This window comes from Hippocampus guttulatus, chromosome 4, assembly GCF_054856545.1.
Source record: "Hippocampus guttulatus isolate MCC_2025c chromosome 4, RoL_Hgut_1.0, whole genome shotgun sequence".
NCBI lineage: Eukaryota > Metazoa > Chordata > Actinopteri > Syngnathiformes > Syngnathidae > Hippocampus > Hippocampus guttulatus.
This window is the reverse complement of record NC_141264.1, coordinates 16,856,622-16,871,898: the sequence shown is the minus strand read 5'-3', so window position 1 is coordinate 16,871,898 and position 15,277 is coordinate 16,856,622. Positions and strand designations below refer to the sequence as shown.

The 15,277-nt window shown below is 44.5% G+C and overlaps 1 protein-coding gene across 2 annotated transcripts in view; it reads left to right on the top strand.

The window, feature by feature from the left end:
* The first annotated feature begins 664 nt into the window (after window positions 1-664).
* Window positions 665-15,277, top strand: part of reln (reelin) — a 90,219-nt gene continuing 75,606 nt past the window's right edge. For both annotated transcript variants that reach the window (XM_086109449.1, XM_086109447.1), the window contains exon 1: window positions 665-1,187. In XM_086109449.1, the coding sequence (XP_085965575.1) occupies window positions 935-1,187 (253 nt within the window). In that variant the 5' untranslated portion in view covers window positions 665-934. The remainder of the gene's footprint in view (window positions 1,188-15,277) is intronic.

Below are 15,277 nucleotides of genomic sequence, written 5' to 3'. Positions count from 1 at the left end.
AGATCCCTCGACCCAGTGGGGGTTACAAAGCAGCATAATGGCTGGTGTCTGTGGTGGAGCGATGGCTTCATCTGTAGGGGTTGGTTAAAAAAAAAAAGTTGGAGAATTCCGTGGAAAAGAAGATTCTGATGGAAAACCCATGAAAGACACAACGGAGGGTGGAAAGGAAAAACAAACAGTGCCGTTGCAGAAGAGGGGAGGAGAGATGGAGAGGTTGCAAAAGGGGGAGATTGAACGTGGGGAGCGATTATGGGAGGAAAAGAGGTGTGATAGAGGGTGGGAGAGGAGCAGACAGTCTCGTGGATGGGCAAAAAGACAAAGGGAAAGGAGACGGACGGGCATGAGAGGGATCTATCAGGGGGCTGGTTAGACTTGAACACACGAAGCTGCATGGAGATCTCAAGTCTTAAAAGAGAGTTACCGGGGTTCCAGAGCAGTGCTCTAAGTGAGCCTTGAAGACACTGTGGAGAAGACAGCACCAGGAAGGGTTTAAGGAAAAGGCAGAGTGATAGACAACTGAAGAGAAGGGAGGAGGAGAGGGGAGGCCGTCCGTCTCTTGGAGCAGCACGCGAGGAGCTGGTGTTTGAGTGAGGCGAGCGCAGAGAGGGAGGAGAGAGGGAGCCGCGCCACAGGGAGGGGGTGAGGTATTTAAATGCTGGAGAAGGACAGTGCAGCCGAAGCGCTCAACTCCCTGAGTGAAGGTAGGATAGGGAGAGGAAGCGACAGAAGAACTTGAGCTTCCTCCACACTTTTTCAGACTTTGACTCAACATCGTAGCACACACGTACTCCCCCTGCACGCACTTTTGGACTTTTGACTCATCACTGGACTCCAAAAGGTTCTCCTTGGAATCCAGCTACCTGCATCCTCCTTGCTCCCGTTCATCCAGCGCTCTCCTCAAATCCACACTCTCGCCCTCACGCTTTGAGGGCAGATGGCCGCGGCGTGGGCCTCTCTCGGGGGCGCCTTCGGCTGTGCCCTGCTGGCCCTGGTCCTGGGGAGCGGCGGCGTGGACTTCGGGGTGCCCCCCGCAAGCTTTTACCCCCGGTTCAACCCCTTTTTCTTCCTGTGCACCCATCACGCAGAGCTGGATGGAGTTGGGGTGGCTGAAGGTGGGGGTGAGGTGCTGCTCACCCTCCAGATTATGGGTAACCCCACCGTCTACACCCCAGGACAGGAATACCAAGGTGTGTCCACTTTTGTTTTTTTCTGAAAGGTGGAAAAGAACCACACTCTTTATTGTTGTAGTTTCTATGTATTCTCTTTTTCTGATTGTGAATTTTCCTTGTATTATTTAACCCTTTCATGCAACCAGATAACATGATAAACTGTCCATTGTAGTAATCGCTGTCCCTGAAGGGGTTAATGTGAGTTCATATTTTCTGTCTTTTTTTTTGTAGATAGTTTCAATTGCTCGATGACTGAAAAGTCCACCATTCTAAAACGATCAGTGAAGTTCTCATCGTAAAACTAATCAACAGTTCATTGGAGGGACGAGAGAGAAACATGAACAAACCCAAATTCAATCTCAATTGACACAGATGTTTCTAGCCAAAAATAGACATTTCAATCCCATAACTTGTACTTTTCTTTCCGTTGTTGCATGTGTGAGAGGCCCGTTTCGTTCAGATGGTTGTTGTTTGGAAGTGTTGTTTATGTAAGCGTGAACAAAAAACAATCGTGATACTGAGTTGGACTTATTCACTGTGTTGAGGAGCAGCTTTGGTGTTTGACTAACCTGTGATCTGGATGCTCCGTGCGTAGGCAGCTTCTCTACAGAATGTGAGAGAAAAACAGAGAGAGAGAGAGCGAGAGAGAGAGAAATAACTGAATGGCAATGGACAAAGAGAGAAAGGATCAGTCAAAAATGCTCACGATTTAGGTTCAGTTAAACCTTGCTTGGGGTGCAAGAGGCGACCGATTAATTAGGCTTTTCCCACAATGATGCACTGGCACCTGGTTGTGGAAAAGTGATCCCCCCCGTGATCGCCGCAACTGTGTCGCCGCTGCTCTGCACTGGCTCTCGTAACTTACTTAACACTGGGGACAGTGACCCTCACGGGTCAGCGCTGTTCTACAGAGGTCACTTTCCCATGCTACTGTCCTCTCCTCAAGAGCCCTGTGTATATAAATATGATTTATATGACTGATTTGATCTCACTCCCAAAGTAAAATAATTGACACTATTTGTGTGTTCGCCTCGAGTTTCATTTCATTTTCGTCCTCGCTCGCTTCACCATATTGTGTTATCTGAACAAACAAACTTACTCAATTCAAATCGCATCTGTTCGACACAGTTTGTTGTGAAAGACGTGGTAGAGGCCAAGAAAAGCCTGGAGGCTGGAAGAATCAGTTTTATCCTTCTGGAAATTACCCAGGGATCAAGCCTTGTGTCAAGCACCTTTTAACTGAGGGATTGGAGGGAGAGATTTGAATAACTGGCTGCTGGATGGAAGGGATGGCGCGCACAGAGCGGTTTAAATAATTAGCATTAGAAACGTGGTGGACGGGGAGGAGGGGGAGATTTAAATACGACCCTGGAGTGAAGGGGAGATTTGAATGACGATGAAAGGATCGAGCAGATAAAACAGGAGCAGCGTGGCTTACACAGGGAAAAAAACCACAGGCTTCCAAGACGCTCACTTTTCTTTTCCGGCCCGTGTTTTTGCCCCATGATGGCGACTCATTGTTAAATTTCTGCAGTTTTTCCAAGGAAGGGTGGAAGGCTGAACGGCAAATGACCAAGTGACTGGATACGAAGTCAAGAAATAACTTTGCCTCATCTTACTTGACAAGTCATATCTGTGCACACTCGTGCTTCCAGACATCCGAGTGGAAGGAAAATTGTGGTCTGAGGGGTTTCACCGGGGTCTTAAATTCACAGACATTGACTAACAACACAGTAACAATCCTTTCTGGTGACACAGTGTACATGTTAAGGCTCAATATTATGATTTCATGTTAATTTCTAGATAAATAGCTGCCATCTATTTGCCTTGGCTTGATCTGAATTCCTTTTGCGAGATCAGCGGCCCTCGCGTTTGGATTACATGTCGTTTAATCTCCTAAAAGCAACGTGTGATCTAACCAGTGAGCGAGCTTCATGAGGAAATGGTGGGAGGCAGGCATCAGAGATGCTGGCCATGTGCTTGGCGAAGGCTTGCACAACAGAATTTGAAAGAAATGCTATCGCAGGGTGTTTACAGAAGAAGTTAGACGACCAAGATGACTTGGTGAACCTTTTAATGGCCGAGACAAGAGGTGAAAATCGGACAAAACATCCCATCTTTCAGCAGCAAGCAGAAGTAAGATTCTGCGCGGCCCATTTGCTTTACTGTAATTGAGTTTCTGACCTGACCTCTCTGCCTCCTCCCGTGTTGCTTTGGAACGATAAGACTGGGATGTGTGGGCCGTGCACTGTGCCTGTGTGTGTGTGTGCTGCAGATCACTGTATTAAGTTATCAGAATGCGATGGCCAAGAAAGGTTAGTGCTTGTGCTGCCACTGTTGCCAGGATTGTGGTGGGAAAAAAATGCGGAGAGAAATAGAGTTCTTGGAGACTAAAGAGAAGAAGCAATGTAAAGATGATGCACGCTTCAGGTCTGCGCAAGACAAAAAGCAAGTGTCACTCACACATATAATCACAGTGCCTATGTTTGCCTTTATCTTCCAGAGGGCAGCGCGGTAAGTCAAGTCAAGTCAAGTCAACAGTATTTATAGAGCACTTTCAAACAGCCATCGCTGCATACAAAGTGCTGTACATGGAGCAATTTAACACGCACAATAAACAGTAAGACAAATCGGTAATAAAGGCGGTAGAAAGCACCAAACAGTAAAACCAAGAACAAATCTAAGTCATGCTGAGTCGAATGCCAAAGAATACAAGTGAGTTTTGAGGAGGGTTTTGAAGATGGGCAGCGAGGAGGCTTGCCGAATGTTCAGTGGGAGGTCATTCCAGAGAGAGGGACCAGCAACAGAAAAGGCTCGATCCCCTCTGAGCCTCAGTTTAGTTCTTGGTACTTCTAATAAGGTCTGGTCCACAGACCTGAGGCGCCGGGCAGGTGTGTAGGGGCGGATGAGCTCAGAGAGGTAAGGTGGCGCGAGATTATTCAGAGATTTGAAAACAAATAAGAGGATCTTGAAAATAACTCTAAAATGAATGGGGAGCCAGTGAAGGGATGCCAGAGTAGGAGTTATGTGCTCCCTCTTACGAGTACCAGTCAAGAGGCGAGCAGCGGCATTCTGGACCAGCTGAAGGCGCTTAATGGAGGACTGGCTGACTCCAAAGTAAAGGGCATTGCAGTAATCGAGCCGGGATGTGACAAAGGCATGAATTACTGTCTCAAAGTGTTCATGTGTTCATGTGTTCGAGTTTGAAATCACTGTCCAGTTTAAGGCCCAAGTTTGAGACTGTTGACTTAAGAGAAGGAGACAGGGGGCCCAAGTCTACAGGATGGAATGTACAAGGGCCACTGGGACCAAACAATATCACCTCTGTCTTCTTTTCATTGAATCTCAAGAAATTTTGTGCCATCCAGGTTTTGATTTCTTCCCGACAGGATAGGAGTGGTCTTAATGAGAAGGCGTCTTTCTTGCTCAGTGGGACATAGATCTGGCAGTCATCTGCATAGCAGTGGAAGGGAATACCATGTTTCCTTAAGATGGAACCCAATGGGAGCAGATACAGCGAGAACAGCAGAGGCCCCAGAATTGCGCCCTGTGGAACACCACATGACAGGGGAGCAGTGCGTGACTCAGAGCAGCCAAGGCTGACACAGAAGGTTCTGTCAGCTAAATAGGACCTAAACCACTCAAGAGCACTGCCACCAATGCCCACCAAGTGCTGCAAACGAGTCAGCAGAATACTGTGATCCACTGTATCAAATGCTGCAGTTAAGTCCAATAAAACTAGACACACGTGGTCTCCAGAGTCATTTGCCAGGAGGATGTCATTAGAAACGCGTAACAGGGCTGACTCCGTGCTATGCATCGTCTTGAAACCTGACTGGAAGACCTCCAAGATGTTATGTTCATCCAAGAAAATTTTCAACTGCATGTGCACCACTTTTTCCAGAATTTTGGAAATGAAAGGCAGTTTGGAAATGGGCCTGAAACTTGACAGCACATCTGGATCAAGACCAGATTTCTTGATCAAGGGTTGGACCACAGCATGTTTAAACTGTTGGGGAACTACACCAGAAGAGAGGCTGCTGTTGATGATATCCAAGACTGATGCGCCAACACTCGGGAGAACCTCCTGAAAGAAGTGCGGGGGAAGAGAGTCGCAAGAGGAGCCAGATGGCTTCGTCTGGCGAACTACATCCTCCAAAAGCGCCAAGGACACAGTTTCAAAAGAATTTAGCACAGCTGAACATGGAACATGGACAGAGGGGTCAGATGCGGTATTTGAGACCGGAGTCCTAGCTGTAGAGACCTTGTCAATGAAAAACTGAAGGAGTCTGTTGCACATCTCGGGTGAAGAATCCGAGCAAGTAGGCAGAGGGGGTTTGAGTACAGAATCTATCGTTTTAAATAGTGCGCGTGGGTTGTGACGGTTAGCTTGAATAAGGTCCGACAGATATGCTCTTTTGGCCTCTTTTACTGTGAGCTGGTAGTTTCGCCAGCAGTCTTTCCAAATTTGATAAGAGACATGCAATTTGTCTTTTTTCCACTTGCGTTCGGCTTTGCGACACCCCTGCCTAGCTGCGCGGGTAATGTCGTTAAACCATGGCTCGGGTTTAGGTTTTGGGAGCACAGTTTTTGAAGGAGCCACCAGATCCAGGATGGCACGGCATGATGAGTTGAACCAAGAGGTGAGTTCCTCTGTGTTAGATGAGGGTACGCAAAGGTTATTAAAGGCACCAGAGAAACTGCTAGCAGTGCGAGGGTTAAAAATTCGGCGTTTAAAACTAGGAGCGGCAGATTTCACAGCAGCATGCGATAAGACTACGTCAAATAAAACTGCCATGTGATCAGAAATCCCATTTTCAAGGACTTCCAGATTTGACACCGGTAGACCATAAGCAAGGACAAGGTCTAAAATATGACCTTGTTCATGTGTCGCGCTGGTCACATACTGCACGAAATTAAAAGAGTCGATAAGTCTTAAGAAGTCCTTTGCTAGCGTTTTTTCCGGACAGCACACATGGATATTAAAATCCCCCATTAGGAGGATATGATCATATCTCAGCCTGATTTCCGCAAGAAAGGTTGAAAAGTCGCTTAAAAAGTCTTTGTTGTATTTAGGAGGACGGTAAATGACAGCACAGAGCACCGGGAAAACACGACCGACTTCAAAGAAGGTTGCTTCAAAGCTGGTGGCCGATGTGGTGAATGTGCACCGTTTACATTTAAAATTGTTCTTAAAGATGCTCACCGTTCCTCCACCACGGCCTGATGTCTTCGGGGTATCGAGGAAACCACAGTCAGGTGGCAACAATTCAAGCAAAGCGTTGTACTCACCAGTACCTGCCCAAGTCTCCGTCAGACACAGGAAATCCAAGTCATTGGAAAGGAAATACTCCCTCAGAATATGGGTCTTGTTCGTCAGCGACCGGGCGTTTAACAACGCGATCCTTGTGGGAGTAGCAACGGGAGGGATTGCCTCTTCCGATCGCCGAGCCCGGGGGAATTCCCTCAAAAGCTTTCGCTGGATTCCTCCCCGAGAAAGGCGTGGGGGTAGAAATGCCGTGGCGCGATGGGAGAGCCAACGACTGTTAGCAAGCACGAGGCGACGGGGTCGAGGGCACACCACGCCGGAGCGATCGAAGTGTGTCTCAGATCCCGCTTTAGCTTCACGAGCTGACCGCTACGTTTGCCGCGGCGGCGGCGACGGTGGCGGCGCTTCTGTGAAGGGGCGAGCGAACGCGGAAGAGATTAGCCGGCAGGTTAGCCAAGAACGGAGGTAGCGTCTTTTCACCACCGTCTTGCCAAAACGCGGCCGAATCTCCGACGTGTTGTTGAATCAATAACAACGATCGGCGATCATAAACCAACCGAGACGCTGTTAGGGAGGTAACAAGCATTGCGAAAAGTAAAAAAAACCGAAATGGCAGGAGCGTCACCGAACACACTGGCGCACAAGCGGCCATCTTGGGCTTGTAAGGTCACGCTGGGATCTGACCTGGCCTCAAAAATAGACAACACATCGTTTGCTATACTCTGAAAGCAGATTTGCTGGTTGCATTGTCCTGTGGATGACCAGAAAATCAATTTGCAGTTCAATTTTTTGATTTTGTGCAGCTCTGGATGAAGGTGAGAGAAATTCACAGGAGACTTTTTGTTTTTTGGACATTTTGAGGCACTGTGGTGAGAACTGAAAAGTCAACCGCCCAATTTAAAAGATATTCCTCTTACATGTATAACCTCATACTGTATGTCATATTCTATTGCCATGGAAGTATGTCATTTTGGCACATTTTTGACGGAGATCTGCACTGTACTGTATCTCTTGTTTCCTATTGTGAAGACTGCAAAGATGTTGCCCATACAAAATCATGTTTGCAGGAAGCAACCAAAAACTAGACTTTAGTTGAGAGTAATTATTAGATTACATTGCCAGACTGAATTTTTTTATAATTTTTTTTGTGGCCCATCACAGTAATCAGTCATGAAAGCACAATGGAAACAATTAGTTGAGAAATGGCAGAGAGATGTCCTGCGAGTCACTAGTGAATATGCTTGAGCAAGAATGGGGCCAGTGACTTTTTGTTTTGGGGCACTTTGTTGAATGTGTTTAACATGACGTGTTTCGTCATTGTAAAAGCCGCAGTTGTGTCAGCTTTTTCAAAACCGGGATATGTCGGCACAGTACACCAATAGAATGTCACTTTTGTCTTTTGTGGCATCGAAAGAGCTAACTATCATAAAGTGGTTTGGGTCTTTTTTTTTCTAAATGTCGCTTGGCATATGGTTTTGGTGTATTTTGTTTTCATGATTCATCATGCGTAATGACATACAATGTTTGTTTCTACACATGATTTGACTTTTTTTGTCACCCATGGAAACACATTGGATTTCTTTTTAAATTTCAGTCGTCCGTCTCTCGCCACAGAAATTTCATTTTGTCCACTAGACACAGGTTTCAGTCAAGGGTTGCTCAAATATTGTGGGTTTGTAACAGAATCCAAGAACTCAATATGAGCCAAAAATGCTATCCCTTTTTCCAATTTTGGAGAAGATCATTTTTCCCCCGAGAATGAAAAGACAGACAAGAATTTCAATTGGGCTGAGCCTGATTTTGTTGAACAACTTCTAAGATATGTGCCTTATCGTAAGCAATATGAGAATCTCGGGTTTAGGCGTGTCCAATACAGCATCTCATAAGATATTCCGTTTCTGACAAGAACAACTGGGCAGCTGCACACTTCACAAATGCTGGGAAGAGCAATAAACTCTATTGTTTGTGTTCAAATCATGAACAGACCGGGCGACCACAGAATAAATCTGCGCTTACCCTGGCGACGCCTTCAAAATACAACAAAAATACAATTTCTGGTGTGTGAGAATATGTCTGGCATGGGCTTTCTCCTTATTTGTGCTAAATGTCTCGAAGCACAACAAAACTCCGGTCCAGATTCTCAGTTTTAAATTAGATAATTTTTGGCCAGTGTTTTTTGCAGTAGTCGGACTCCTCCGGAACTTCATTGCCAAGTTATTAGACTACATTACAGAATTGTGTGTTTTTCAAAAAAAAAATTCAACAATTTATTCAACTCTAACCAGTGAAAAGTATTTTCGTTACTTGGATTTTACAATATTTTTTCAAAATGCCTCTCCAGGCAACCACCTTCATTCTAAGTCTGTAGATGAACATGGCAACCATGTTGAAGTAAAGGTCAGCAGTACAAGGCCTTTTTTAGGCTTTGGAAAAGCAGATGTTATCCGAGCAGCACTTGGCCCTATCAGTAAAGCAACACAGCGATGCCATGGAAGCGCGTACTCCCATCTTTAAGTTGTCAGTTGCGACATGCCAAAATGACATTACTGTCATCTGTTGTGACTTTAGTTTCCTGTCAGATGTCATGGTCACCTAACACAGTGCCTAGCAACATTGAGAGCTGTTATGGGTCTGTTTTCAGCCCTTTTTTTCTTTTTTTTTTGGCCAGCGCTGCCTTCTTAGCATTTGCAATTTTTTTTTTCCGGGCAATTTTGCCCATCCCTTTTTCTTCCTTCCAGGTTCTCACCTCTCTGTAGCGCATGCTTACTTAAAAGAGCTGTTGCAGGAATTGGTCTGTGAACCAACAAAAGGCCTGGCCTAGTTTGCATGCAGTCATCCAATTTCGGGGAACAGGGGAGGCAGAAAGGGGGGCGAGAGAGAGGCAAGTGGAGAGGGGACAAGGGGCTAATGGTTTAATGGGGATCTCCTGTGAGCAAAGGAAAGACCAACATGCGGCACATCGTTGCACTTTAAAGTGTAGCAAACCCTTTGAATTCATTAACTTCCCAGCTCCTCAGTCACTCAGACTCCCGCTGCTTTTTCTGAATGGGTCACTTCACTGAGTCGAGGGAAGTGTGTCAAGTGCAGTACTATTTGTATGGGCGTCGTGCGTGTGTTTGGGTGTTCCCTTGATGTGGACGATGAATGATGAAGCATTGAAGGAGCACTGCTTTCGCCAAGATATGTCCGATGTTGGTTTCTTTTGTGTGGAAGGAGCAGATGGGCAAGAAATGAGAATGGATATGCATTTGGAATTTTCCCCATTGTCACACACGCACGCTTGGCCGTGCACGCAACTCTCAGCTCGTAGTGGGTGATCCATCATTACAAAGAGACACGTCAGATGTTGCGCTTGCTAAACAGATATGTCCTGATTATCAGGCTTTTAGAATTTGTTCTGTCAATGGAGCAGGAAAATGACAGGGCTTTTATTTTCCCCCTGCCCGAGTGCCAAACTGGCAGTTCATTGATATTTATGTAAAGTTGCATTCAGTTGGTTTTATTCTGAAAAAGTGGGAAAGAATCTTCTCCAATCGCTTCATTTTTTTAGTCTGTGTACTGCAGCTTGCGTGATGCAGGTTTGTTTGAAAAGTAAGAAGCCTTTCAGTGCATCTCAGTGATGAGGTGTGTTCCTCCTCCAGGCTTATTTAGGCAAGCGGCACTGAGCTCTTACATTTTTTATTGTCCGTTTCCTCAATGGATTCCATTTTTTCCCTTTCTTTCAACCAAAGCATGCAAGCTTTTAACAAGCAAATGCAAATCGTGTTTTCAGTAACTTCCATGAGTGGGCAGATGAGTGGGTGTAAGTACTCTCAGGATGTTGAAGAGCGTGTATGTCTGTTGACTTCCAAACTGGGCTGTGCTGATAGGCGCAAGGCTGCCACCACGGCTCAAGCATGCACTTGCTTCCTCTGTGACTCTTTGTGGTCCGCGAAGGATTTTTTAGGCAGCTTAGGCATCCACAAAAATTTTAGAAAACAACCCTTCTAAAACATTATTTTCCACACTTTGCAGCACATTATGGTGACTGAAAAGCAGTGCCGTTTTTCATTAAAAGTCATTCACTTCTTCACATCTTCAAATCTCCAAAATCAATATTTTTCAGCAAGCAAGCAAGCAAAAAAAAAAAAGATGCTATCATGCTAAACTCATTCCCTCCCAAAGACATATTTATGTCTTTTCACACTCCACACGTTCAACCCCAGATACTTTTTTTTTTCAATTTTTCCAAGACTTAGGGTAAAAAAAAAGGGGGGGGGTCCTAGATTTGGCTGGTACTGAATGAGTTAAGGTACCAAATGCTGCATCTTTCAAGTTAATATTATCCCAAATATTGCTATAACATAACATGAGTGTGAATAGCAACACAACACCAGCCCAAACTCATGTTCAATTTACGGAAAGTTGCAAAAAAAAAAAAAAAAAGACTGTCGTTAAATTTTTTCAAATCATCTTCCAGGACACTTTAAAAAAGGTCTTAGAGAGCCATGAGTAATGCAACAAATAAAATGATGACTTGGCGAAGCAGTTTTATAGGACTGGATCTATAAACATTTAATTTCATGCCGAACTATTTCATTCTGCACCAACGTTTTATGGCCACCCACCTTTTTAAAATAACAAAACAAGCTTCCTCAAATGTAACTAACATAAGTGTTTACTCGTTATCGAATAAAAGACATCCAAACTTAAAATCTTGAGGCGACATAATGACGCGCAGCCCCCGCAGAGTGAGGACAGTTCAGTGTTCAAGACAATTAATAGATTTTGTTCTCAAGCTTTTTTCAAAACTTGAAATCATTAATAACGTGTAAAAAATAATCGACAAGAGGATTCAGATGCCGTTTGTCATTAAACCAGAGACTGTAAGAAAGCTCACTTCTGTTGATGCGTAGACCGTCAGTTTTTTTCTTAATGTTTCCCATCATTTGTTATTTGTCAGCAAAACGTCTGTCTGTGAAATAATCACGGACCTGGCGTCAGCTCTTAAAATCACGCTTATTCCTTTTCCTTATTCCTCCTGTTGTTTTGTCACAACACACACACCACGGTGTGTCTCTGCAAACTCATGCTAATGATTACATCTTAACAATGGCTCTGTGTTCACTTTTCTCATGTCCTTTGGGTGCACTTGAATTGTGATGGATCCTTTTTAAACCATCTCCTCCCTCTTGGTCACCCCAAATGCTTGTGTGAGGGTTATTATTATTATTTTTTTTGGCGGTAGTTTCCCAGCCGCTGTTGATTTCTGTGTCAACCTTACCCATGGCCTCGTCCTCTCAGAGAATGGAGCTCCTGTTCGTGGATTGTATTCCTCTCTTTGCCACTTCTTCTCCCACTCCGGAATCTGGAACCTCCCCCTGGTGCCTTCATTGACAGCTCGGTAATCCCCGCTTGGGGGGGCAACGTGTCGTCTGTGCTGATAGCATTCAACGGGTCTTGTAGCGCCTCAGAAGACCAACTGCAGAGTAGGCAAAGTGGTGCAACTAGCAGGGTGCTGGTGACTCGGCGCGTGGCGCTGGCGGATTAGCCTTAGCCCCACACCCCCCTTTTTTCCACCACCGGCCCCCTTCAAAAAGCCTGGCCCACTCAGGCTCGACTTGGCAGGCTGGCAGAGGCAGATTACACAGCCCCTCGCATGCACAGCTCACACACATCCTCTGTCCAAAGTGACAGCATGGGTGAGGGGGTTGGTGTTTACAGGGGTCTGAAAATATCTAATTCTCCCAATACTCTCTTGTGAAATACCCCCATCCCCTCATAAATGACATATAACTCCAGACCCCACAGATTTGGGTCATAGTTAGCTTAGTACAGCTTGGTACTTTTCCTGACCAATCTTAAAGGGAATAAAATAACATTTCCATACAATACCACCTTGTAGCATCATTCATTCTGGAGGCCAACCAATTTAATACCTGCACACCGATTAAAGAATGAAGTCATATGCTAGTCATATGCTATTTATTGAATGGTCAACTGAGAATTGGAAATGGTAAAAAAGTGGTTAACATGTCTGCCTTCAGTTGAGGTTTGTGGTTCACATAGTTTGGCATTCATGTGTGGATTATATTTGTCCTCTCCGTGCATTGCGCCAGGTGCTCCGGCTTCCTCACACACTCACAAAACATGAATGTTTGGTTCAATGAATACTTTGAATGGTCTCGACTGTAAGACTGAATGTGAGTGTCAATAGTTGTTAGTCTCCTTGTGCCCTTCGATTAGCTGGCAACTCGTTCTGGATGTACTTTGGTCCAAAGTCTGCTGGGGTAGGCTTCAGCTACACCATGATCCTAATTAAGAGGCACCCATAATACAGTAAATTATGACACAGGCATGATTGTTTTTAGATTGGTGGTTCTCAGAAAGTATGGCCCAGAATGTGTGATTCCTAATGTGTGCCGTGAGAGCTCTAACGGAGTGCCGCGGGAACTTAGCAAATGTCACTTAATTGGTGAGAAAATTATTGATTAAGAACAAATAATGTATCCTTATCTATCTATCTATGCCAGCAATTTATAGTGACAGAAAGAACAAATAAATGATCTATGAGATGGCAAAAAGTATGAAACTGACACATGTATCCTCTTTTTGTGCCAATTTTGTTTGGTGGCGTTCCGTAAAAAAATGTGCCTTGCCTCAATAAATGTTGGGAATCACTGCGGTAGACGATCTAAGATCTCAGCTAGAATTTCGAAAAAAGCCTTGGAATTTACATCGCTAGACGATGGTAATTAACGCGATACTTTCCTAATTAGTCCAATTCAACTAGATATAAAGACAACGACTTTTAAATGGTTCCACCATCAGAGAAAAGTACACTTTGGTGTCTTTAATTACTCCAATTAGTGCTTGTAATCAGAAGTCAATCCCTCTTTTTCAGTTTATGCACCCCACCTCCCTTTGCATGCTCACTTCGATCTCCTAAATTTCACTCCATCCTTTCATACCTCAGAGCCATCCAGGCAAATTTACTAATGTCAATAGTTCACTCAGCTGGCCATGATTTGTAACCTCAACACCAAGAAGGAGCAGAGCAAGGGGGAAAAAAGACATGCAAAATGTCACTTCTTCCTTTCCAGCCAGCAGGATGTCTTCCACTTCCATTAAGAGCCATTCTCCTGTACAGCTTTTAGACTGAGAGAATAAAGTTGTCATCGTTTTAATGTTGAATGACATCTGTGTGCTGTCTGAAAAGTCTGAAATTCTGACTAACCACTATATAAACCAGTCACATGATGACTGGCTGAGTTATTGTTAACGGATCTTTAGTTGACATCTGTTCTTTGAGCTGCTGAGCTAACTGATTCATTGATTGGACAGAACTACAAACTATGTGATTTATATATCCATCCATCCATTCAGATGAAAATGGTGAACGCAAGTGCGGGCATAGCTAAACAACTTCTCGTAAGCCCCTGCGGCCCATGCAGGGTTGCAAATTCCGTAAAACCAAAGGCAGCAGGGATGCGTCTCAGAAAGGCTTGGAATGATAAAATGGAGTGGAATGATAGTCATAAACAATGGGAAGATTCTGTTCCCCGGGGTTCTATTTGTGGTCAACGACAAGCATGCATTGCTAGTTAACGTGTTCAACATTTCACTAATGGCATGGATTGTGGTCTTTTCCGACCTCATGATTGAATGTGTAATGTGATGTTGCAAAAGGGAATATCTTTCAAAACAATGGTGGTTGTGTCCTCGAAGAGTGACAGTAAATAAACAGCTCGAAATCATTCTTGCCATGTCCTCTAAACTGGAAACCTCAAGGATGGTGATCGGCGGTCAGTGATTTACCTCTCCTGGAATGTGGCTTGTTCCAAAACTCAGTTCCCCAGCAAAGTAATGTTCAGTGAGTGTCTGCAGTAGCGCTGATCAAACCAGTGGTGGAAAGTCCAAATAATTTCTTATGTCACTTCAGTATTTATATTCGTATTTTTCTGATGACTCCTGACCTTGTTTCTCTATGTTTGACCACAGCTAATCTGTAGTTTCTTCTTGTTACGTTGTCAAAACAGACTGGTAACCGCTACGGATGACGGTACCAGGTAAAGTCTGCTGTGGATGAGATCATGATTGATTAGTTGAGCTCTTTGGCAAGGGAAAAAAAGGACTAAGCGTTAATGACGATAACACAACAGATTTGTGGAAGACATATTCTCCATCAATGCCTTCACAAATTTTTTGTGTCTTGCAAGAGTCTAAAAACCACATACCTCTTGCATTTGAAAAAAATCTCATCTAATAAAATACAGAGAAAATTTAATTGTTAGGATGAGCCTCTCTAATCATTCGCGCTTTTTCTTAGAGTTCACTTGAGCAAAGCTATCAGAAAGGAACACCTTCTTTTGATAGCAAAAAAAAACCTTGCGCGAATGCTAGCAAGCGCTTGGTTTAAAAACAAAAAACAAAAAAAAACTTTCTTCATTGTGCCAAGTTAGCAAAAAGGGAATTGTCTCATCTTAAGCAAAGCCGTACAGTTTCCCATTAGGGATGCCAACTCCTCTCTGTCAGAGGTTGTGCGGTCACGGCTCGCTAAGTTGTGAGGTAGCGCTGCGGTAATGGGAGGTTGAGGACAGTCCAGCTGTGTTGGGGGGGGAAAAAAGAAAAGGAGGTCAAGTCGCTTCGCATCACGTAGCGGGACCTTCGCCCCTCAGTGGGAGAGAGAGGCAATGAGTTTATGCGGTTGACATCTTGGCCAGATGACCTCCAACTTCTTCCCGATCAGGGCGGCTCTTGGTGGTCATACAGGAAGGAGTAACCCTTGGTGTTAGTACATTTCAGATTTTTGTACTTCCACAACTACTTAACATGTTTTAGTTTTTCATTGATCTTGAAA